This window comes from Lissotriton helveticus, chromosome 4_1 (assembly GCF_964261635.1).
Source record: "Lissotriton helveticus chromosome 4_1, aLisHel1.1, whole genome shotgun sequence".
Lineage (NCBI taxonomy): Eukaryota > Metazoa > Chordata > Amphibia > Caudata > Salamandridae > Lissotriton > Lissotriton helveticus.
Genome location: NC_136063.1, coordinates 1,620,186,059 through 1,620,210,692, shown reverse-complemented (window position 1 = coordinate 1,620,210,692; position 24,634 = coordinate 1,620,186,059). Strand labels below are relative to the sequence as shown.

The following is a 24,634-nucleotide window of genomic DNA, read 5'->3' as shown; positions in this document are numbered from 1 at the left end:
TTCTCATTCACTAGACTTAATTTGTCGAGGCTTTCATAAACATTCCCCCCTTCAATCCTAAGGCTATGTTATAGTACTCCTTTCGGAGAGATCTTTTGACCATCAATCGCAATCAGATGTGAATCACAGTTTTTTCCCTTTACTCCAAGGCAAAGGGGGTTCACTAGCCTCTGAGGACTGAAGAGGGAGACCTACTCATCAACACAACAAACTAAAAAAGGAAAAGATTAACACAATAAGTGAACAAAACAATAGTGGGATGATGCTGTTTTCAGAACACACCTGGTCTGTTTCATGTAATATTTCACTAGCCATCAATCAATCAATCAGGTGTTTGTTAAGCGTTACTACTCGCTCGTCAGGGTCTCAAGGCCCTGGGGGGTGGGGGCTGTCACAGGTTCTAGTTCCTCAAGGAGGGGGTCTGAGGTTTCTTGTGAAGATGGGGAGCGATGTCTGTCTGAGGTGGAGCGGAAGGTCGTTCCAGGCGCTGGCCGCACGGAAGGAGAAGGAGCGGCCTCCGGATCTGGTCTTTCTGGTGCGGGGACCACGGCGTAGGAGAGCTGAGCTGATCGTAGGGTTCTTTGGGGTGTGTGGAATTTGAGCCGGCTATTCAGGTATGCTGGTCTGGTATTGTGGAGGGCCTTGTGTGAGTGGGTTAGCATCTTGAAGGTGACTCTAGCTTCGATGGGGAGCCAGTGGAGTGTGCACAGGTGCTGGGAGATGTGGCAGTGTCTTGGTAGGTTGAGTACCAGTCTTGCAGCGGCGTTTTGAATGTTCTGTAGCTTGCGGATGAGGTTTTGGTGTATTCTGGCATAGAGTGTGTTGCCATAGTCGAGCCTGCTGGTGACCAGAGCATGAGTGACAGTCTTTCTGTGTTCGGGGGGGATCCATTTGAAGGTCTTACGTAGGAGGCGGATGGTGTGGAAGCAGGAGGACGAGACGGAGTTGATCTGGCGGTCCTTTTTTAGCTCCGAGTCAAGGATGATTCCCAGGTTGCGTGATTGGTCCGTGGGGGTGGGCGGGCTTCTGAGGGCCTCCAGTTGTCATTCCAGGCGTCGGGGTTTGGGCCCATGATGAGTACTTCCGTTTTGTTGGTGTTTAGTTGTAGGCAGCTGTTTTTCATCCATTTGGCTATGGCTTCCATGCCTTCTCAAAAGTTTTGTATGGCGGTGTTGGGTTCGTTGGATAGGGAGAGGATGAGTTGGGTGTCGCCTGCGTATGACACAATGTTGAGTCCATAGGTTCTGACGATGGGGGCGAGAGGAGCCAGTAGACGTTGAAGAGCGTAGAGCTGAGGGACGACCCCTGTGGAATTCCGCAGGTGTAGGGTCCGAGAGGAAAAGGAGGAGTCTGACCCGCTGTGTTCTGCCAGACATGATACTTCTTCAAAAGGACAGTTGCAATGCTGGTATATTCACCTACTCACAGCTTAAAGGTTCAGTTAATTGGTTCACATGCTCATATTGTGTAACCTCATAGCAATTAATTTAATAAAATAAACCATTTGTGAACTTGATTTGCCCCCCTTTGCCTGAGCCTGCTCGAAAAAGATCCTGTTGGCAAAATGGTGATTTTCATAGCAAAGTCAAAATCAATTAGCTCATTCAAGATTACACTTAAAGCGTGGCAGTGAAGTTTTCTTTCACTGCCGCCAGGCACTGTAGGCAGTACTTCCTTGATGCGCCTTAAGAAAAACACTACAGCATCTTCCTAGATGATGCACTACACAGCTAGGTATCATCAGGCATTCGGCGGTCATCACAGTGAGCACTGCGGGTTAAGGCACCGGTTGCCCAAAAGATGTGTCCCCTCTTAATGATGATATATGCTGATCTTTGTGTGCCAACGTTTGATATCGGATGCCTTTGATGGCTCTGCAATGTCTCTAGGAATGATGTGCGTTGAGGCAGTTCATGCGTCAGAGTTCCTGAATCTCCGCCAGCTGTCTTCTCTGGACGATGCATACACGCCAGTCATAATTTCAAAATCACTGCCGCTGTTGGGCCGATTTACACAACATAACACAAAATTCTATAGGATCTGATAATGGATGTGAAAAATAAGGTGGAAGTGCCCCCTACCGCGAATCCACACTACGTGGTTGGATTCCCAAATCCACCCACTGAACTATCATAACGCCCATAATTTTCCTAATATCGAGGTGGTTGTTCGGAGAGTTCGGCAGTGAAGTACCCAGTGCTTCCTCAGGCAGCTCAATGCCATTAAGATCCACTCAAAGGAATAATCATCAGCATAACAGAGTAGTTGAGCAGACTCTCTTCTAACACGCAAAGATGCAGGTACAGAAGTACCCGGCACCAACTGACCAGAACCTGTTCATACACTAGCTCCCCAATGACATCAAAACATTTAACTCTACATAACCACAAGAGATTATAAATATTAAAGACAGATGACAACATGTCTCATCATAGCTAAAATGTCAACACTTGTTAAATTCATGAGCAGTTGAACACAGTGGACACGTTTGACATGTCCACTGGAAACAACTAGTGAAGTGGGCAAGAACTGCAAGGCTTATGCCCATCCCAAAACGATAAAGAAAACAGAAGATGAAAACTGGAGGTGAAATAATGCAAGAAACCACAGGCTAATGCTCAACATACTGCAAACAAGCAAGCCAAAAATAAAAAAATAACCTCAAACAGAAAGTAACCTTATATGACAGCAAGAAAAAAGGGAAATCTGACACCATCACACAACTTGTTATTAACAATTGAAAAAATGAGCGAGGTGTGCCAAAATCACCCCCTTGACATCTGCAGAAATTATTTTCCTTAAATGAAATCTGCAAGTCCAGTAGACGAAAACACACCAATGAATTACTCGCTGACAAATACCTTCACATACAGCCAACATATCAATCATCTATAGCTAATGTTATGTGCGAAAAACAAAGTGTTGTAAATGCCTTCATTCAATATGAATCTGTTTTGGTTGATATTACAGAATGACAAAAAATGTAAGAATCGCTCTTTTATACTATTAGGAACTAGAAAAAATAGTGGTAAATGAAATGAGAACTTCAAATGTACAAATGCCTAGTTAACGACTGTCCAAATTATAAATGCAGCCTTTTACTAATCGCTGCACCCAATAAGCTTCTCACCTTCGTTCCTTTTCACGACGCTGGTTCTCCCTTATTAAATCATACATGGGGTCTTCATGTGCCTTAAAGATATCAAAAACAGAGAAAGCAAATTCAGATTATTCCATTAAAATAATAATTTTGACTTGCCTGGTGCTTATATTAACAGAGGAAATGGAGCCATAAGAAGTAAAATAAATAAAGTCAACAGAAGCATCCCAGAGTTTTTCCTGAAATGTACTTTATTGTAGTTGCATTTATACAGCACTTCACGCCCCTGAAAAGGCGCCAAAGCACATTTGCGGATGAGTAGAGAGGCACTCCAAAAGAGTGGTATGAAAGAGTGTATGCCTCTGAAAAGACCTGTGCTCTCATCATGTTTTGTCGCTGTAACTGTGTGTGAAGTTGAAGTGATATGAGATGGCTTTTCCACATTAGGTGTTAGTGTATGGGTGAAATGTGTGAGAGCAGTGTACACGTAAGCCAGAAACTAATCAAACCATTCTACAGCAAGTATGTATCAGTATGTGCATCAGTCAGTGTGTAAAGAAATGTGAAAATAAATGTGGATGTCACACATGCAAAGTTGTTTGTATCAGACAGTTTAAACCATATTGATTAAGGGGCACTGAAATATGTCGTGCTGTAAAGGGTCCAGAGACATGCAATTTTGCATCAACCACAGAATGTGTTCAGTAATTCATGAAGGAATGGCAGAAGAGCAAAACACAGGATTGAGGATTATACAACCAGCCATTGAATATGATCTGGGGAACCCACCCAGAAGCAGCACATAAAAAACATAACCATGAGTAATTATACAACTAGCCATGCAATATAGCATGAAGAGTCCACCCACAAGCTGTGAAGAAGCTCATGGGAATGGATGCATACAATAAGCGAAGGCAAGTTCTGTGGCGTCAGTCAAAGGGAGGCAGGACGTAAGCCACAGGAATGGCTATTATAGGGAAAGCCACAATATATGCCATGATGAGTACACCCTGGCAAGGCAGAGGAGCAACCCAGGGAAAATTACCACCTCCTCCATACTTGGATCGGAAGGGTCCACCCAGGAGCAGCTATAGCCGAATCCATTAGAGACGACATTTAGGAACTCACTGTAAAAAGGTGTCAATCAGCGATCCAGTGGCAACAATGCTTTTGGTTACTGAATAAGAGAGAGAGGGAGGCTGATGGTGTGCTTCAACATAGGATGCAAGAGAGTGAAAGAAGGCAGGGGTCCTCGCCCAAGGTTATATCTTGCCCAAAGAAGGAAGACATCTGTAACTTGGCCATGCTTTATCTGGACACCTGGGCTGAGCGCTCCGGGAGGAGAGATTAAGTAGGTCTGCAAATGTCAATGATAGACAGTGAGAAGTCTCTAGCTTATTTCATCCAGGCGTTGGTCACCAACTGTTTGGCCCAACTCAGTGACTGCGCAAATTGAGAAACAAGAGAAACCTGCTAGCTAGACATTACTCTATGATGTAAAATTACCAATAATTATGTGATTACTTCTGCTCACGCATTTAAGAGTAATTTGGAGTGAAATAAACCTATCATGACAGCACATTTAGTGAGGGGCCGCTGACTTCGTTTGTGTTCTGCTGCATTTAGCACAGTTTCTTAGAGTAAAATGCATCCGTGTGTCCATTTTGGATGCAAGGGGGCATTTTGCACTAAGAAAATAGCACTAAATGCTGGTAGGAAATTGGGGACTAATCGTATGCTAGGAGCACATTTAGTTTGTGTGAGCAGCTGCTCACGCTTGCGATTTGTGTTCTGTTGCATTTAGAGCCATTTTTTAAAGCAAAATGCATCCTTACGTCCATTTTGGATGCGAGGTGGCATTTATGTGCTAAGAAATATTCATAAGCGTAGAATTAATCTTCACGTTTAATTCACCCATCATTTCGTGGAACTCTACATAATTCCATGTGATTATGCTATAAAAAATATTAAATATCACAATACACTACACATCTAAACGTTTGATAAAATGATCGCAAAAGTATTTAGGGACAATAGTGACTGTTTATAATCATATTATATAAAATAATTATTTCGCCTATAGTGGCACAAGCAGCCAACAGTGGTTTAACGGAAGTTGAGCCAAATGCAGACAAGACCTTAGCCTGGGTCAAGATATTTTCAAATGCTTCCACCGGGCTTTGGCATAATCTACACAATCTGGTATCATATCGAAGTGCATGGCAAACTGCAATGATCGCGAGAAATGACAAATGGCTCAGTCAAATTCTTAATGTTAGTAGGACATATGGGTAAAAGTGACCAGCACCCATAACTATGGCATCCAAGAATTGCAAAAATTCAGACATCAGTAAACTATTTACGCAAATAGCTTAAGGTTTCCAGTGTTTTTCTTCTCATTTTCAATACTCGCGTCAGAGTCAATTTTCCAGAGGCTGTTCAACTGTTCTTCAGTTCCTTCTCCAATCTAATAATAAACAAACTCCAAACACTACAGAATGCCGCCGCACGCCTGATAACAGACACACCTAAGTTCGTATCTGTGGCTCAGGACCTGGCACTACTTCATTGGTTGCCAGTGCGGAAACGAATTACCTTTAAGGCACTCTGTGTTGTCTTTAAAGCAGTGCACGATCTGGGCCCGAGCTGCATGAAGGAACTATTCTGCTGGTACAAACCGGCAAGATCTCTCAGATCCGGTCAGCAGGCATTAGTGTCGGTCCCTAGAATCAAGAAAGCTAGATGGGGAGGTAGGAGCTTCTCTCTAGGAGCCGCAGTAGCCTGGAACAACCTTCCCCTCTACATTAGACAATCGCCTGATCTCCTATCCTTCAGAAAGACATTGAAGACATGGCTCTTCACACATTAAAGTACTGACCCACACACACCAGTTCATTCTGCTAGCGCCAGGACACCTCCGGGTAACAGAGCGCTCTAGAAATGTAAAAAATAAATAAAATAAATATTAAGAGGGTGTTCTCCCCATATCCCAATAATTTCCTTCAGACAGGTCCAGAGAGGGAACCAATCCACGGACTTGGTCGCTGAAGATATTCAAATGTGCCCTCCCTATTTTCTGCCTTTTTCTAATTAATTTATTATGCACACCACCACAGCTAGGTAGTATGTTGGTCATTGAAAAGTTTTACCAAAATAAGGGCGAGGAAGGCAGTCTAATAGATAGCTGTGACTTATACACTCTACTGTGCATGCTCAAGCCATCGCCGTTTTTACCGGCTAATAAAGTCAGCTCAGAAAAGGTTACGATATCTATTACCTTGATTTATAGAGCACAATAAAAAGGCAGAAATTAAGGTTTTTATACGCAAACTTAAGAATTTTATAATAGCCTACTTTCAATTCTATCATGTTAATGAGAACTCAGTCACCTCAAACTAAGAACAACTCGTGACACTAATAACTGGGGTACCTTTCTTCTCAGTCTTCACCAGTCTCATTATCAGGTTCGTTTCCTGAAATAAATGGGAACTACCATGTTCAGTTTGATAACACATATTTAGTTTCATAACCAATTCAACACACAGTCAAAACTGAGATTGACAGGGCTTGGGAGTCACGACTCATGGAGCATACCCTCACCACTGAAATAAAGGCACTGGATCGGCAAGACATACAAGCCACAACTAGGGCCTCCAGTAGTAAACTGGCCATCCTGCTTGGCCATCTTTAGTCTCATAGAAGAAGCCATGCTGAGAGCTCCCTGCTGAATAGGAAGAAGTGCTTTTACGATAAGGGGGACAAGGCGCAACTCTCCTGGCACGCGAACTGTGCCCCTAAAGAGCATAAAACACACACAGCAAAGCTTAAACTTCAGGACGGCACACAGGACATCAAGGAACCAGATAAACACAGGCCGTTTCACAGCTTCTATCAAGCACTTTACCGACAGGGCAAAGAATAACCCCTTTATAAAAGGCATAAATGCACACATGCGATTGGACTTCTATTTCCTCCACTCACAGGAACTCCTTGAGGCTCCAATTGCACCTGAAGAAATTCAGAAGGCACTCCAGATGATGCCCATTGGAAAATCCCCGGAGCCTAATGGCCTCCCTGTCACATTCTGTTCCAAATGCTTTTTCTGGACCAACTCACACAGTTATTTAACTCCTCCAGTCACACCACAGTTCTGAACCCCATCATGTGGGGGTTAAAATTGCACACGTCTCCAAGCACAGGAAATACCCCATCAACTGTGCTTCATACTGCCCCATCACTCTATTGAAAACGGATGCCAAGCTTTACACTAAAGAGCCCATTCTCCCAAGCCTCATCGACCTGGACCAAGGGGGCTTCATCCTCAACCCTCAAGGAGTAGACAATGTCAGGAGGCTAGTCCACCTTGATGAAAAGGTCCATATGCTCACACCCCCCACGCAGCTTCTCTCACTGGACACTGAGGCAGGAGGTACTGGCAAGCTTGTGATTGGACTGAGGATGATTGAGAGGATCATGGCGGCCTACACATCTCCCTCCACTTTAATGGACAAAGTACCCCCCGCCCCATAAAGAAAGGGGTACAAACAGTGCTGTACGTTATCCCTACTTCTCTTCACCCGAATGGTAGAGAAGTTGACCATCTAGTTAGAATATTGTTTCAAAGTTCACATTGACAAATCTAAAGTCCTCAATCTCACCATACTGGACTAACTAGTCCCTCCTTGCAGTCCCTGGCAACTTTCTGCTGGGCTCCGCGATCTATCCACTACCTTGGCCTTAATATCACGCCCCACCTCAATGGGGGGACGAAGGCCAACTAGCCTGCCTTTCTACACACTAGTATCAAGGACTCAAGACGATGGAGACCCCTGTACATAATGAATGTACTACCCAGGGTGAACGACTTGTTCCAAAAGCGGCCCACACCCATTCCGAAGGCGGAAATTAGAATCCTCCAAAACAAAGTGCATCTATTTGTCTTGTGTGGTGCAAGGCCTACATCTGCAACAAACCTCTGATGACCCTGCTGTCACTGGGAGGCTTATTGTAAAAGGACAAAGAGACCCAATTCGTAATTGGTCAGGGACCTTTGGGTATTTGAACTTTTTTCTAAAGACAGTGGTCCTCAGACAATAAATAGTTGAAAGACAATAAATATAGACCCAATCAGTACTATATTGTAGAAATCTGTCCCGCCAGACAGATATTTAATGTGCAATCAATTCAATATTTACAAAGAAAAAACAAGAAGCAGTTTTAAGTGGGACACAAGCCTGTATCCAACTTTAGCAAGAAAGACGTACAACAAAGTGAAGGGTTCAGGCAAGGGAAAATGTTTGTTTTCAACACATTTCTCATGGAAGAAACAGAATATACAGTAGACACCATAACACAAAAAGTAGGACATTTTAAACAAGCGTATATGGTGTACAAGGTGTCGACTGCATTTTGATCCCTTAAGAAAATACTGGGATCATCTTCAGGACATTTTAATAAGCATGCCTGTTTACATATGACTTAATTGCTAGAACCGTTGGAGAAATTGAAGGAAGAAAAAGAAAGGAAATTTGGAGTCAATTTACATACAAAGGGAATTTGGTGTACGTCAAGGTGCTCATGAGATTGCCTACAGTGGGATTTCCGGTTTTGATGCATGAGGCTCCTCTATTTAGAAACAAGCACGTGAAAATTAACATACAGTGAAAAATTCTAGAAAAGGTGATGCGAGGAGACAGATAAAAGGGAAAAGGAATGCTGACGATCAGGGTGGAAGCGAGATCTGGCAAGGGTGTTTGAAGGGGTGAAATTAACCTTATTAGTAGCTGTGTGGTATGTGGCAGTTACACGGAAATGAAAGAATTTCCAAAAGCTAGAGAAGCACATTAATGCTATCACATGGGGGACCTGAGAGGTAAGGTGGGATCGGCTTACCCTGGGTCAATGGCCAGTCTCTGTCTTTGGAGGCAAGATAGAGATTGTGGGACCATTTAAATAAAGGTCTGGGTGACGAGGAATGACGTACCGGAAGGCTGAGACCTACAATGGGTAGAATTTATATTAATAAAGGGAGGTATATAGGTTGGAAGTAACAGTGGCGTGCAGGGAGAGCGCGCTTACCGGATAGCGGGATTCCAAGGTGACGATAGTTCAAGTTGGAGCAAGTCGCTTGTGCGGACTAGAGTTAGATTATTGTGCCAGCGCTAAAGGGAAGGAGTAAGGGGGTGGTTAGAGATGAGAGACCAACAAGTGGGAAGAACCACGGTGTATGTGGGGACCAGGCTTACTGTTTAGGGAAGATCCAGAATGTATATTTAGCAATGTAAACCAAGCTGCAGATGCGGTCTCAAGTATGGTTCCGGAACCATGCTGTGGGAAGGAAGTGGAGGGATAGACAAGGATTGGAAGCGTAGCCTGTGATATGAGGGCGAGTAAATAAGGTGAGCGCGCTTACCGTCTCCAGTCTTCAGACTGTCACGGCATTGCCGGTCACAGCAATGACTGAGCTGAGAGTAGGCACTATTTAAGACACTTACAATTGGAAGAACTAATTAGGTGAGCAGGGATATGGAAATGGAGGAGAGGCTCCTGGTTGTCGAAGCAGTGGGCATCTTGGAGTGTGAAGTAATCAAGGTGCAAGGCTAGCCGTAGAAAAGAGACAGAATAAGGCAAGTAAGAGAAGTTTTGTCAGATCTAGTACAAAAAGGAGCAGGACGAACCTTAGTACATTCCAGTAGAGATAAAATCAGCAATACAATTAAAAAGCCCATTAAGACAAGGAAATGGAAAAGAGACTCCTAGTTGTCACAAACAAGGCCACCTTGGAGTGTGCAGGAATAAATAGGCATGGTTAATTGTAATAGAGAGGCAGAGTAAAACAAGCATTTGCAATGCAATACGTCTGGCATTAGGAAAGTTTGAGCTATTGGTATTGTAAATTACAATTTTTTTATTTATGTGTTGGTTTTGAAAATAGCGAAATTAATAGCTTTGTTATTTACAATGCCTATATTTTTAACTTTCGCAAATGTGACACCTCTAGCATTTGTAATGCAATATGAGTTGTATTTACGTGACTTGGATGTATTGATATTACAAATAACAATGGCTTTTAATTTTTTTTTTAATAATTAATACTTAAATAAAAGTTATTGTAATTTATAATGGCAATAGCTTAAACTTTTGTAAATAACTTTTGTGAAGATTATGTTCAGTGTATTTTATTGTGACGAAAATCCAAGAACAGAAGTGAAATATTAACATCTTTTTGTGACATTTGTAATAAAGATTGAAACATTGAGAGAACATATTTGAGCCAGTTGTTGTTGAATGGTTGCACAGATTGATGCTGTGGTGGCGCAGAGTGATGTTGCGGTGGCGAAGAGTGATGCTGTGGCGTTCAGTGATGCTGTGGTAGCGCATAGTGATGCTGTGGTAGCGCATAGTGATGTTGTGGTGCCCCTGAGTGATGCTGTGGTGGTGCTGAGTGATGCGATAGATATAGGGAGGGCGATAGATAGAGGGAGGGCGATAGATAGAGGGAGGGCGATAGATAGAGGGAGGGCGATAGATAGAGTGAGGGCGATAGAGTGTGGGCGATAGATAGAGTGAGGGCGATAGATAGAGTGAGGGCGATAAATAGAGTGAGGGAGATAGATAGAGTGAGAGCGCTATATAGATAGAGTGAGGGCGATAGATAGATAGATAGATAGATAGAGTGAGGGCGATGGATAGAGAGAGGGCGATAGATAGATAGATAGAGTGAGGGCGATGGATAGATAGATAGAGTGAGGGCGATGGATAGAGAGAGGGCGATAGATAGATAGATAGAGTGAGGGCGATCGATAGATAGATAGAGTGAGGGAACTCACTCCTGATGTACAAAGAAAGCGCGGAATAAAAATATTTCCTTGTGAATGCACTGGTCTCTACTTTTACACCAACCAAAGATAATTTGGTAAGGTATGTCGGAATCCTAAAAAGCCCCAGTGCTCTGGGCCGGACATCATTCCCACCAAGACATGAAAGCGAAACTGCTTTCACGTCAATTCTTGAGACAAATGAAATACCATGCTCTAGACAAAACAAGCCAGAAATCCCTCTTTGTAAGAAGATGCTAAGTGGATGAAGGTTTGCTATGGCAACCTCAAGTTCTCACAGATGTTCCAGGCTTCTACGAGCACGTGGGCATGGGCCTCTCATTTGTTTACCCTGACCGTACAACCTTGACAATGTCAACAGATAAAGGATGTCATTGCAGAACTTTTACTTCACTAGCCTGCTCCTCTAGCTTGGGGTGGGTGCGGGCTTGAACAGCATACAATATTCAGGCTGATTCATGAAATGAGGCGCTACCTCTGATGCTCTGTAAGGTGTTTATGAAAGTGTGAGACCTAACAACACGCATCTTTTCATCTTGTTGTGTTTCCATGTAAGGGAGCACGTGGCGCGATCTTACCTTTCTCATCTTTTGATGCTGGTTTTAAACGCCTCAGACTATGTTTTATTAACTTTTTCAAGTGTGGTTTACAGTCAAATATAGCGTGACGCTGCTTAAATGTTTACAGCAGATGTAGTTGGGTTCTCTGAGTTCACACCAGTTCATTTTATAACATATTTGTCGTGCACTAGACATCGAAGCAGACGGGGGTTGGGGCGCTTCGATTGGGGGTTCATGCTTTCTACGAGCTCCCTGTCAGCTCCTGGCTTGGGGTGCTTCGATTTTGGGGGGGGAGGGGGGGGGGTCATGCTTTCCACAGGCTACCTGTCAGCTCCCGGGGTCGAGGTGTCAAGGACCTCAACACCTGGGTCTTACAGTGACCCCAGCACTTGGAAGATCTGTCCCCTACCCGCCCCTTGAGAACCTCACGTGTGAGTAGTTGTGCTTGATTGGTTGGGGCGTCCCCTCCTTGCTGCTCCCCTCAGAGGGCCGGCTGCCTCCATGAAGCTCCCAAGACACATGTGCAGCTGTTCTTTGTTTTAGCTCCTGTGTGTCAGTGCACCATGTAAGCGCACAAGCATACCCTGCTCTCTCTGGAACATTCTCACTCAGCTCTCACTCTCACTCTGCTCTCATCAAAAACTGAGGTACTCCTGATTGGTAAGGAAACACACAAGTGATATGATCACTGGTGGCCCTCCACGTTAGGTCCACCTCCCATCCCTAAGAAGGAAGTAAAAAACTTGGGCGTGATTATGGACTACTCCCTTTCCCTAGAATCCCATGCAAAAAGAGTGGCTGGTGTGTGCTATGGTCGCTCAAACCAATTTTGAGCTTCTTTGAACCACCTGTACGCCAGACAATTGTCCAAGCCCTTGTTTTATCGCATATAGACTACTGCAATGTCTTAATGCTGGGCTCTGATCGAACAGCCATCAACAGACTCCAAAGGGCCCAAAATGCAGCCGCCCGCATTCTGTTCGCCCTACCAAAATACTGTCACACGTCCCATATTCTACGGCGTCTACACTGGCTTCCGGTAACACAACGTATTCAATTTAAGTCCCTTTGCCTACTTCATAAAATCCTTCACTGCTCTGGCCCCCGAGTTCTACGAGGTCTGTGTTCTTCCTATGTCCTTTCACGTGCCCTCCGCTCGGCGGACCTTCATCTTGCCTGCACCATCAAAATCCAAAGGAGCAGAGCTAGTGGCCGCTCCTTCAGGTATTTAGCACCAAAACTGTGGAATTCGATCCCCTCAGAGGTGCGTGCTACAAATAACTACCTGTCATTTAGAAAACTTATCAAAACCTGGTTGTTCCCTTCTACCTAGGGCTCCTAAGTGGCGTTACACGTTTCCCCCTTGGTTTAGAGTTCGCCTTACTTTCAAGCTGTCTGCAAGCACTGGGACACCCCGTCACTGGGGTAGCCATGCGCTCTATAAGCATTTTTAACATTAACATTAACTCGGATGTCACTCTTCACTCGGATGTCACTCTTCACTCGGATGTCACTCTTCACTCTCACTCTGCTGTCACTCTCACTCTGCTGTCACTCTCACTCTGCTGTCACTCTCACTCTGCTGTCACTCTCCCGGAGATATACAGCGATGTCTCACACTCACACAGTTATCTTTCCCTCGCACACACACACACTCTCTCAGGCATACACAGCTGCCTCTCTCCGTTACCCATACACAAACGGAGGCTGCTGTCTCTCTCCCTCACACACACTGTTCCTTTTGTGAAGCGCTCTGACACCTCTGGGTAAAGTCCGCTATAAAAACGCATAAAATAAATACATAAAATAAATAAACGCTGCTGTATCTCCCTCAGACAGACACACCTGCCTCACACACACTGCTGTCTCCCACGGTCTGTGGCTGCGCCGGGCACGGACTGCCAGTCATGTGACCTGCGGGATGGCGCTGAGTCACACAGGCAAACCCTCCAGGACGGCGGCCCTGGGGTCGGACTGGTAAAGTAAATAGACCCGGTACCTAAATAAACGAGGACCATGCAAGTGTTACAATACACGTTCCTAATGGAGAATTTAAAAGTAAAAAAAAATGCATATGAAATGCAATAACGGTAGCGAGTGGCCATGCAGCACTTTGCAGCTGCTTCCTACTTAAACTAGTGAGACCTAACAAGGCAGCGTGACAAAGCTTCAGAGAAGAAACTTCGTTACGACGGCCGTAATGCAGGCTACCATGTCCGGAGGGGCCGTTCCGAAAGCGAACAGGGCGGCAACGGAGAACCCTTCTTTCTAATGGGAAGCCAGCGTTTACCATGAAAGCTGACGCTACCCAATAGAAAGGAGGGGCGGGGCTTAGGCTCCTTTTTTGTTTAGAAGATCTCTCAGAGGGCGGGCCAGCCTTGCTGCCACACCCACGTGAGACCTAACCAGTAAGAGAAGTTACCAGAAATGGCAGAGCTCCTAATAAAAGAGCAAAACGAACCTCAATACATTGCAATAGCGGTAAAATCAGTAGTGGAGTTAAAAAAGCACCTTAGACATTAACAACAGGACAAAACAGGGCAGTTGAAATAATAAATGTCTGTGGTAAAAATCACAAACGCAGGAAACCTCAGAAAAAGTAACACTTAGATTAATGAAGTCCAATCGTCCAGAGTATTGAGGCCTGTGTGGATACTTCCAGTTCTCAATATCCATTTAAGTTCTTCCTAGTTAAGGAGCTGCGCAATGTCTGCGCCCCTTGGTGGTGGCTTTATCACACTAATTATTGTCCACTGTATGTCATCTTCAGTATGGCCTGCTGCTTGAAAATGTTTCACCAGCGGGGCATTTGGAGTGTTGCAGCATATTCTGCTACAGTGCTGGCAGATCCGTATTCTTGCCTTTTGTGTTTGACCAATGTAAATTTTGTTACAGGGACAAAGAATTGCATAAATTACATTGTTGGTATTGCAATTTGAAAAGGTCTCCAATTCAATCTTAATTTTGTAAAATACAAATTCTTTACCCTCAATTGTAAACTGGCAAACAATACAATCACCACATTTGGCATGACCTATTAGCGGCGGGAGGCCCCAGAGCTCATTGTGGGTTCCTGTGCTCTTGGTAGATGGTAGTGCAGTGCATACTATGTGATCTTTGATGTTTTTTGCTTTGGGGAATGCGAACAAGGGGCGTTCTAAGTTAAGTATTCCTGTGTTCAGAACTCCCCAGTGTTTGATGACGCTCTTCCTAGTGGAGTGTGATACCGGTGAGAAAGTGGTCACACAGACCCTGCGGTTTTGGGGAAGTTTTTCTTTGGGTTCCAAAAGTGTATCTCTGGGGCAGTACCAGGCTCTTTTGAGGGAGTTCCGGAATAGCCTCCGTGGGTACTCTAATCGAGCTAGTTTGCTGAGATGCTGCCAACACTTTATACCCTAAATCAGCAGCTAATCCCCTTTTCTCCCAAGGAAGATGAGTCTCCTGCAGACACAAAATATCCGGTTTCAAATAACGAATTTCAGAGGCAATCCTCTTCCTTTTATTTATATTGTTGAGGCCGAAACGTTGAAAGAACAAATTTTAATATTCCTAGCCTTCACAGTTGTTTCCCACCATCTTTGCCTTCTCCACTGACATAATTTATTATTACTTTGGTATAACCCATCCTACCCCCGACTAGTACTCTGATAATAAATCTGTGACTTTTTGTCAATTCTATATAGTCATTTGACCCCAACGTGGATTTTTTTCTCCACTTTAACCCCAGTGCCCCCCTCCACCAACAACCCCCTAACCCCCTAATCACCCTCCCCCCCCCTCCATTCCCTTCCCTTCTCCCTTTACACAGGCTTTAGAACTTATGGTCCTGTGATGCGAGCTTGCTCCCATCCCCCTGTCGTCCCCCTCGGAGTATCATCTATCAAATCTTACACCATGCTCAGTCCCACTGCTCCCCGGTGATAACCCAAGACAAAAAAAAAAAAAAAAGAAATATACAGATATTGCTGACTCTTTGCTATCTGCATTCTATTGACATTCACTATTTATAACTCTTGCAAATTACAATAACTCTCGCAAATTACAATGACGCCAAAAATTCTGGGGCAGCACCGGCAGTTGTGAAGAATCTCGTGCGTTCTTTATGAATAACCTTCAATTTAGCTGGGAACATCAAATACACCTGTACCCCTTTAACTTGAAATTGTGGTATTAGCTGCCGGAGCTGCCATCGTGTTTCAACAGTTTGTTTACACAGATCAGGTCTCACAAAAAATTCACAGTCTAAAGCACAACATTTTTTATCCGGTCGAGCCTTCATGAATATCTCCTCACGGGCTTGAAAACTGTTAAAAGCCGCTAGAATGGCTCTTGGCTTTTGATCACGCTGGTTAACTTTAAATGGGAATCTATGGGCCCGCTCCACCTCCCGATCCCAGTCCCATTTAATAGCATCTGGCATTGCTTTTTTTTAAAGCGTGACAATAAACCCTTGTGTATCAGACCCCTCTTTCCCTTCAGGGATCTGCAAAAATCTCAAATTGTTTCTGCGAGAGCGATTCTCTATGTCCACAAGTTTCCAATTGATGTCCTCCTTAGTGGCCATATGCAAGTCAATAGTCTTCTTTTGTTGAGCTACCTCATCTTCTAGAGACGAAATACGCGATTCTGCCTCCGTTGCCCTTGCTAAAAACTCAGAGTGTGACTTCACCAAGCGTCTTACAGAATTGTGTAACTTCTTACATGAGTTCTGTACTCTCAAACTATCCTCTCGTGTCTCATCTCTATGTTGCATCATCGTCTGATAAATCAGACCCAATGATATATCATCCCACTCTGAGTCAAGAGCAGCTGCTGCACCATTGGAGCCTTCAATTTCATCTTGAGCGCCGTTATCCTTATCTTTTGCACCCAATTGTAGCTTGCGTACAGTACCACTTTCTGGGCCCTCTATCTCCAATAAGTCAGTGTTCATGCTACTATGATCACTACCTTCATCCAGCCTGCCATCCTCCATACTCATACGATTAGCATATAATTCAGCTAAATCCTCAGAAGATTACATTGATCGGTCAGATAAAGAGTAAAAATCGGCTGAATCCGTATCGCCACTAACAGCTGGTGTTGTCCCATCATTGTTTGGCAAATTCACTATTGTAACCAAGTTACCTTCAGTTGGCAATTTGCCTTCCTCCAAGGTTGTCCATAAAGCGTCAGTATCTAACGCAGAAGGTGTCAAGACCTACGAAGGGGCGATGCTTGGATTACTCAGACTCTCCCCAGCGTTCACACTATCGCCATTCATTTCAAATACGGGCGCAGGGGGTGTTACAGCAGCGACAGCTGGGATAGAAACAGTCTTCTGCATGCCCTCCACCCCTACCTCCTGAGCTCCAGAAGTCATTGGAAGAGTCTCAGTCTGCCTAATATACTGCAGTTTATCAACTTCCTTAGTTTTAATAACAGAGAACATCTCAGGTATTTTCATCCTGACAGCCTCCCCCTCTTTGGACCGCACTGCAGCAGCCTTCTCTGTCCCGTGCTCGGTCGCCTTACTTGCCGAGGGTGTCTCCTTCGAGCCATCCAATCCTTCAGTTGTTTCGGCGGTGGCTCCCTACGCACGGCCTCTTCGCCCCTTCGGCACCATCCTCCAAAACGCCGTATTCTGTTGCCGCCGCGGTGGAGTGTCTCGTACGCCGCTGTGACTCTGCGCAGCGCGGGATAATGCGCTCCAGGTGTGTCGGATGACCTGCCTCCAGAGAAACGCCCACCGATCCTTCAACGTACTCCAAGCCTCCAGCGCCGCGGTTGCACGAATGGCGATCATACAGGTCAGTGAAAGAAACGGCGTTGGCTGCGGAGAACTATCCTTTCTCCTTCCAGCCCACGACTCAGCCTTAATTCGCCCTCGGTTCAGCCAGAAGTGGAGGTCACAAATAACAGTAGCCAGCAGTTCGCAACTAATCCGGTATTTTCACCGTGAGCAACCTCGGCCCCGGGAGGTCCGACAGGAGCGGCTTACTCACGCGTCCAGCATGGACGCCATCTTGCCTTCGCAACCTTGATCCTGGGGCTAAAACCTATAGCTCTAGAAGCCATGACACATGTAGACCGTGCATCGAATCGACACATAACTGGAGTAACCAAACCGCTTATATAACTGTCTGGAAGAAGCCCGAACCCCCGCCAGCGGCATCTTGGTTCCACAGACTATGGCAGATACTTACCATGGAACACATTACTCATAACCGCTCGTAATCAGAGTAAAGATTCACTTATCTGTGGTAACCACTGATTGATTACTTGTCCATACTTGAATTTCTATATTTTAACCCACCTAGCATTAGGGCGTTGCATTTCTTTGACTGAGACCTTATTCGTCGACCGTGACACGGGATGTCAGATAGTGAACCTGGACTCTTCCCACTCTTAACTCCTCGACTTGCAAGGCAAAGACATTGACCCTTCCTTCCACTCCCACGGGGTGTTGTGTTGTGTTTTAATGTTGATGTTCTTTCCTACAGCACATACACCACTCTGCCTGGCAAGAATGGGTTTTATTATCAGGTAATAACTTGTATGATTGGCTTGTCCACTTGGGTGTTAAATTTGGAAACTAAGGACAATATTTTTCTCACCACTCTGAATTGTTCAATTTTCTGATTGCCTTTAGTGAAAAAGGGGCATTCACGATCTCCTGTTCTGTGACCATACTGTTTACATCTCCAACCTATAAGAGAAAAAAGAGAAAATATTATAAACTAAAACAATAGAGCTTTAAATCACAGAACTGCAAACATGTAAACTGAGGTACTGATAGAACTTTCTTCTGAATTTGGAACTCAAAATTCTAAGCACAGAACTTTTTTCTAAGCAAACATTCTTGGATTAACCACACTAACAATACGATTTCATCAATTATAAATTTTAACCCTATTAGCAAAATTTGCACAATGTTCAAAGTCTGTTATATAAAATGTCTCAAAATTTAGTGCTACGCAATTTCATGTTATTTTTTTTTTAAACACCCGAGCGCATAACAAAAGGCTCATAAGATACATTGGAGACTGCTTTGCATATAAAATATTTCACCAAGAAACATTTTGTACATGAAACTGTTACTTGACTGTACCGCCTGACTTTTTACTTTAGGTGCGTGTACAGGTAAAAAACCAAGTGATGTAAGATACCAACATTCCACATTTTGCTACAAAAGTGCAATTTTGCAAAACTGTTATGGAATTTCACATAACTTTTCAAAAAAATATTACTCAACTTCACACACCCCTAGAAATTATAAATGTAATTCAACGCAGTCTCTTTGTCTAAATCCTTTAACTACATGGTAGATGTAGGAGAGTAGGGTCTGCTTTCCTATGGTCACCCCATTTTTTGCTTTTTGCTTCACTGGTTTTCGACTTAATGTGGCTGTGGGCCTGCTAATCAGACCCACAGCCCTGCTGTTCTCTCTCTAAATTTCACACCATGGACTTTAGGTACATCACCAATTGGGATTTGGGTCACTCTTATGAGTCCCTGTACAGTGTATCATAGGTACCCAGGGCATAGGTGCACCCAAGGCCTACCAGGGGCTGCAGCATATCTTTTGCCACCCCTAGCTAGCCATCCAAACTGACAACTGGCTGATCACTCAGCTGGGGCAAGGTCGTGTAATCACCCCTTGCTTAGGTATAGTATTCCTACTATACCTACCATTATATATAGACACATATGCACCTATAAGTCACTCCTATGGAAGGCCTTGACAATCCTGAAGGCAGAGTGCTTGGTTTTATGTGAGATGGTGCTCAAGCATGAGCTGAGCCTGTCTGCAGCTTTCGGAACCATGTCCTTATAGCTGTTCTATGATATTGCCATACCATATACTCTTAAGTGCATTATAATCCTCGCGGTTGAATGCTAACTTTGGTTTGGCTTTATCAAAACATGTCGTGTAAGGTGTCATAGGCTTTGGAATACTACCCCCTCGCCAGTTCTGGCGACGGGGGTAGCATTCCACCCTTCTAGAGGGAGAAGACATGTTGTTCCTACTAATCCCGGTTAAAGTTAACCAGAGCCTCAGCATCACAAAATGGATGCTGCTGCCACAGACACAAGTCTGACCTCCTGCTGCTGGGAGTCCTTCCAGCGAGGGAGGCTTGAACAATAGGTTTCCTGTCTTGGGAGGTGCTAGCACCATCCCAGACAGGCTATAGTGTATTGGGGCAGGGAGGGCTGAATGAAATGAGACACTGCCTGGGGCACACAAGGTGTCCCATGCATAGTCCAGTTCAAATTTGGACTGGTGCAAGGTGCTCACTAGAATAGTGAACATCATATACCAGGCCGACTTCTCACAGTAGATATTTTGCCACTAGGATAAGACGCATAACTAATATTTACCCATGGGACAATGACATAATTTGCTGTAATATAAGATGGGGTCTCAATAACGGTGGGCCATTATATATAATATGCATATGTGTGTACTTCCCACTCCAAATGTAATTAGCTCCATTGAGAAATAAAACAAACATCACAAAAGCCAAGACGGATCTTATCAAAACATCCAAAATTCCCAACTTCCATTTGAGATAGCCCATTTTCAAAGAAAACCAATTAATGTCCTCTCACATCCCAAAACGAATCCTTAAATCGCAATGAGCCTCTTCCTCTTTTTTGCCATTTCTCCAATGCGCTCGCGCTGCTCACGTTCATTCTTGCCCATGTCTGGATCTGTCAGGCATCCCACCTGTATGGCGGTAAGAGCTTTCTCCTCACTATCGCACTCACAAAGTAATTGCCTCCTCATCCCGCACCCCAGGCCTATGCCGTCCCCGCGTGCTACTACCTTTAAGGCCTCCCACTCAGTTGCCCTCCTGATGGCCCCACTCCCCAGTTTGTCTCCTGGTAGTCTGTTACCACCTTGGATAGGGCAGCCCTCCCTGCTTTATCCTCGAGCAAGTCCGGCAGAAATCTCCATCTCCTCTGACCTGGTATGGGAGATCCCCACCTCACCAAACAACGTACTGGTGCATGGTCAGACAAAAAACGTGCAACGTGGGTCACCTCAGCGCCCGGGAAAGTAGGTGTACCCGAGACCAGGACCCTATCTAGCCTGTTGTGCGTTCTGTATGCAAGTGAATGGCATGTAAAAAGTGGAAGCGTGGGGTGAGCATCCCTCCAAGCGGGCCCCCAGCTCATGCATAACTTCTGAAAGCTTCTGAGACTTTCTGGGTTTTGTTCCGGCCATGGGGGATATCTATCCAGTTCTGAGTCAAGGACACAGTTAAAGTCACCCACCCATCTAGTGAGCCTCCCAAGAGGACATACCTACCATTTACATCACATTCACTGTATATTTGGGTGAATGGTATGCCCGGGGCCACCCAGATCTTTGTGCCGCTAGCGTATCTAGAGAAAGAGGAGTGGTGTGTTAGGCCTCGCCACATTTTAGTTATTATAGATGCGCCACTATCATCCAGGTGCGATTCCTGGAGGCATGCTATTGAGATTTGATGGGGTTTGAGAAACGTAAACACCCTGTGCCGTTTGGTACAAGTGCCCAACCCTCGCACATAATAAAACTAATATTTAGTGATACCCTAAGGCAAAGGTTCTTAACCTTTTGACTTTTGTGAAACCCCACTTAATCATTATTGAAACCCCAGGAACCTCACTGAATCAGTGCAATCCACGGACCCCCACTGAATAATTAGTGGAAGCTGGGGATCCTGTTCTAAGCATTTGTGTTAATTTGAAACACATAACAATATAGAAAAAAATTCCAACATGCATTCGTGAAACAAATTTCAATGATTTAATATTTAATTTAATTCACAAACCTAAAGTAAAAAAAAAATGGGAAGGTTGGAGCTTTTCTAAATTAAATTGAGCCTAATAATCATCCACACTATATTCTTTCATGCACTTGCACTGCTTCCATGAATCAACCCGAGGATACTAACTTAATTTTTTGCCTCCAATTACAAACTGTCACATTCACAGAATGTTTTAAAATGTTTAATTGTACACTTGCTTCTTTATTTCTATACACTTTATTATTATGTTAATATTATTTCTAAGAAGGTGCGGCTTCCCTGAGCAGACTATGCTGACTCCCTGGAGTCCGTGGTCGACAAGTTAAAACCCACTGCACTTAGGAAAGAGAGAGAGGGAAAGATAGAGAGGGGAGATTTCAGTATGGACATATGAACAGATTTAGTCAGGGATGCAAAGATAGGAAAACTGATTTAAAAAGTAGAGCAGAAGATATGCCACTGCTACAGAGAATGATCTATCGGCTGCAGTTTTGTCAAAACTGTGAATACTTTACATAAGCATATCAATTAGAAAAATCAACATTTGCTCACATTGAGTGATTGCAGGGTGAAATTGCCAAAGGTCTACCTTTGAAATTTTACACAAAGATTAAAGCTTCTAAGACCAGCTGATATATATTTCAAGCATAAAAGGGATAACACTCCAGTCAATTTCTTTCTAACATCAAAATGTAGGCTGTTTAATTAGGAGTTGTTACAAAAGCATAATCTTTCCATGCCCTGTTTTCTGTCTATGGGGATCTTTTCCCAGGGTTAATTCCCAACCCCTCATTGCGGTCTGTCTCCATCTCACCTGAATGTACACTATACTAATATTCTGTACTTGAGCGTATTATTATTGATATTCTAGTTTTAAATGTTTCGCTGAAAAAGTTTCACCGTATTTAACAAACTGAAATTTTTTTTACGTCTTTTATGAGGCATCAATTTATGTATTTATTTTTACTACAACCCTCAAATTACTGCCCCACAAATATTTTTTCAGAATTTTTTTTTCTTAGCTATAGGTCTCTTGAGTATGAATAAAACTGACTGGAACCTATGAACTGTTTTATGTGAAGGGAACGTGATAAAGTCTCTTAAACAAGAGGAACCAGGAGCTTTTTAACTAGGTCCTGCACACATACTCCTAAGTCGTAAATATGAAAAGTAAGCCAGTATGCAGTTCCTAAGTGTGTGGGAGGAATATACCTTTAAATCCTGCATTCTTTTACCCTGCAGGGAATCACCACGCGGTTGTTAGAACGACCACGTTGTTATTCCGCATACCATTACTCCGCAAGTCGTAACAACGACTTGCGGGGGTGGGGGCTGGAAGTTGGAATATAATTTACTATTCCAACTCCAGTCTGTGCGGACACTAGAGAAGGTGTTGGATTTTAAATCCAAAACCCCTCCCCCTCCGCAAGTCGTTGTTCCGACTTGCGGAGTAATGGTATGTGGAATCACAACGCGGTCGTTATAACGACCGCGTTGCGATTCCCTGCGGGGTAAAAGATTTGTTGTAAACGCTTTTTACCGTGTGGGAGTGTTCAGGTCTGTTGCGAAGTGCCTCACAGGGAGGCGTGGCTTGGACGGCAATGTGGCAGCTTGGACGCTGCCCACCGAGGAAGTGAGCAGAAAAACACCGAAGCCCGCCCGAGGTTCCGAACTCCGCAACCCAAACATGGCGCCAGCCCACTGAATGCTGTGTCCGACAACTAACACGGCGAGAAGCAAAGAAACTGGGGCAAAGAAGGTCAGTGTGATAATCGTTACCCCCGCTGCCGCCCCCCATCCCATTACATCCTCGAAACCGAGGCGGGTAACCCGCACCGAAGAAAGGAAAGTGAAACCTTAACTAACATAGGGGGCCACCATCTTAGGAGAGGGGGAGCAGCACCAAACAAAGAAGAGCAGGTAAAGCGGCCGGTACCAAACAAACAGTCCCGCAGTCCGCTGCCGTATGCACAGTATAACCCGCGTAGCATCCCCCTGCACGCCTGAACTCCTGAGAGCCGCGAGTGGCAGCGCATCACGGACCGGCACAGAAACGAAACTAAACAAGCTTGCTGGGGGGCGCCATCTTAAGAGAAGGCGCGAGTCACAACAAAGAACAAAACAAAAAGGTGCGATTGTTTCAGTGCAGGGCGGGCGGACAAAGGCAAATAAGGAAGTGGAGTCAGGGTGCAAACTGAACCGCCACTCATGCTAATTACAGCGAAAGCCACCAACACCACCGCGTGGGTTGCGCGGTACCCGAGGGCGGTAACTGCTGCCAGATAGCATGTGGACCAGCAGAAAACAAAAGCAGAAGTGGGTTAACCTGAACATAGCCCATGGAAACACCAAGCGCTCCAGCACACCATGTACCACGAACAACAGAAAAAATAGGAATAAAGGGCAGTGATCATTAAACACCAGCGCTAAACCCAGAAGTAAACTTATGTGCGCAGAGCGAAGACCCTTGGGCGATCAGCAGTACCATAACCGAAAGCCGAAGAGCACAAGAGTCAGGCTCCACACAAATATGGGGTATTAAACCGTGCTCTAAACAAAAAGATGCCGAGTAAGAAAGGTGGCAACTACAAGAGCAACTAGGTCAGCACAGAGACATCGTGACCAGCAAGAAGGGCAAAAGAACCAGAAGGGGACCAGACATAAAAGAGAAGCAAACAATATATACAAAACACACTACCAAAGCTCCGTTTCGGGAGGACATGCTTGGGAGCAATAAAGAGGCACAAGTCACAACAACCCAGAGGCAAACAAATCGGCCCACTGCACAGGAAGACAGACGTTTTGTTCTAATTCAAACGCAAAGAGGCCTGCCAACCATGAAATGAAAGTGGTTTTTGTATAGCGCGATAGCTACCCTGAGGCGTCCTAGCGCTGCGGACTAGCGGGTGTGATTGAAAGGTGGGACTGAATTTATTTATTGAATCATAGGGTTTTTAGCTTTTTACGAAAGGATAGCAGGTTGGGCTCTGATCGGAGGTGGAGAGGGAGGGAGTTCCAGAGTCCTGCTGAATTAAAGGAGAACGTTCGGCCCCTGCACCTGACTCTCCGAATCTAGGGTACTGTGACACGGAAGGTATAGGCAGATCTAAGCTGCCTGCTAGGGTGGTAGGGGGAAATCAGGCAGTGATTAATAATGGCCCCCTTTTTCCAGAAGGCAGGGTGTGCAATACACATGCTCTTAAATTCGATTATTTTCCTGATTGGAAGCCAGTGGAGATCTCTTAGTTCTGAATTTACAGGGAGGCAAGAGGAATCTGGAAGAGGGTTCGTGCAGCACAGTTCTGGGTGACTTGAAGCTTGTTTAGGGTTGTTTTGGGGGCCCCTAAATAGAGGGCA

At 44.6% G+C, this 24,634-nt stretch overlaps 1 protein-coding gene across 1 annotated transcript in view; it reads right to left on the bottom strand.

Annotated features, from left to right (window-relative positions):
* The window catches only part of RP9 (RP9 pre-mRNA splicing factor), a 109,511-nt gene that overhangs the window by 25,452 nt on the left and 59,425 nt on the right, over positions 1–24,634 (bottom strand). The window contains exons 4-5 of the mRNA XM_078688244.1: positions 18,095–18,186; positions 3,131–3,192 (exon numbers count right to left, since the gene is read on the bottom strand). Coding sequence (XP_078544370.1) covers positions 3,131–3,192; positions 18,095–18,186 — 154 coding nt within the window. The remainder of the gene's footprint in view (positions 1–3,130; positions 3,193–18,094; positions 18,187–24,634) is intronic.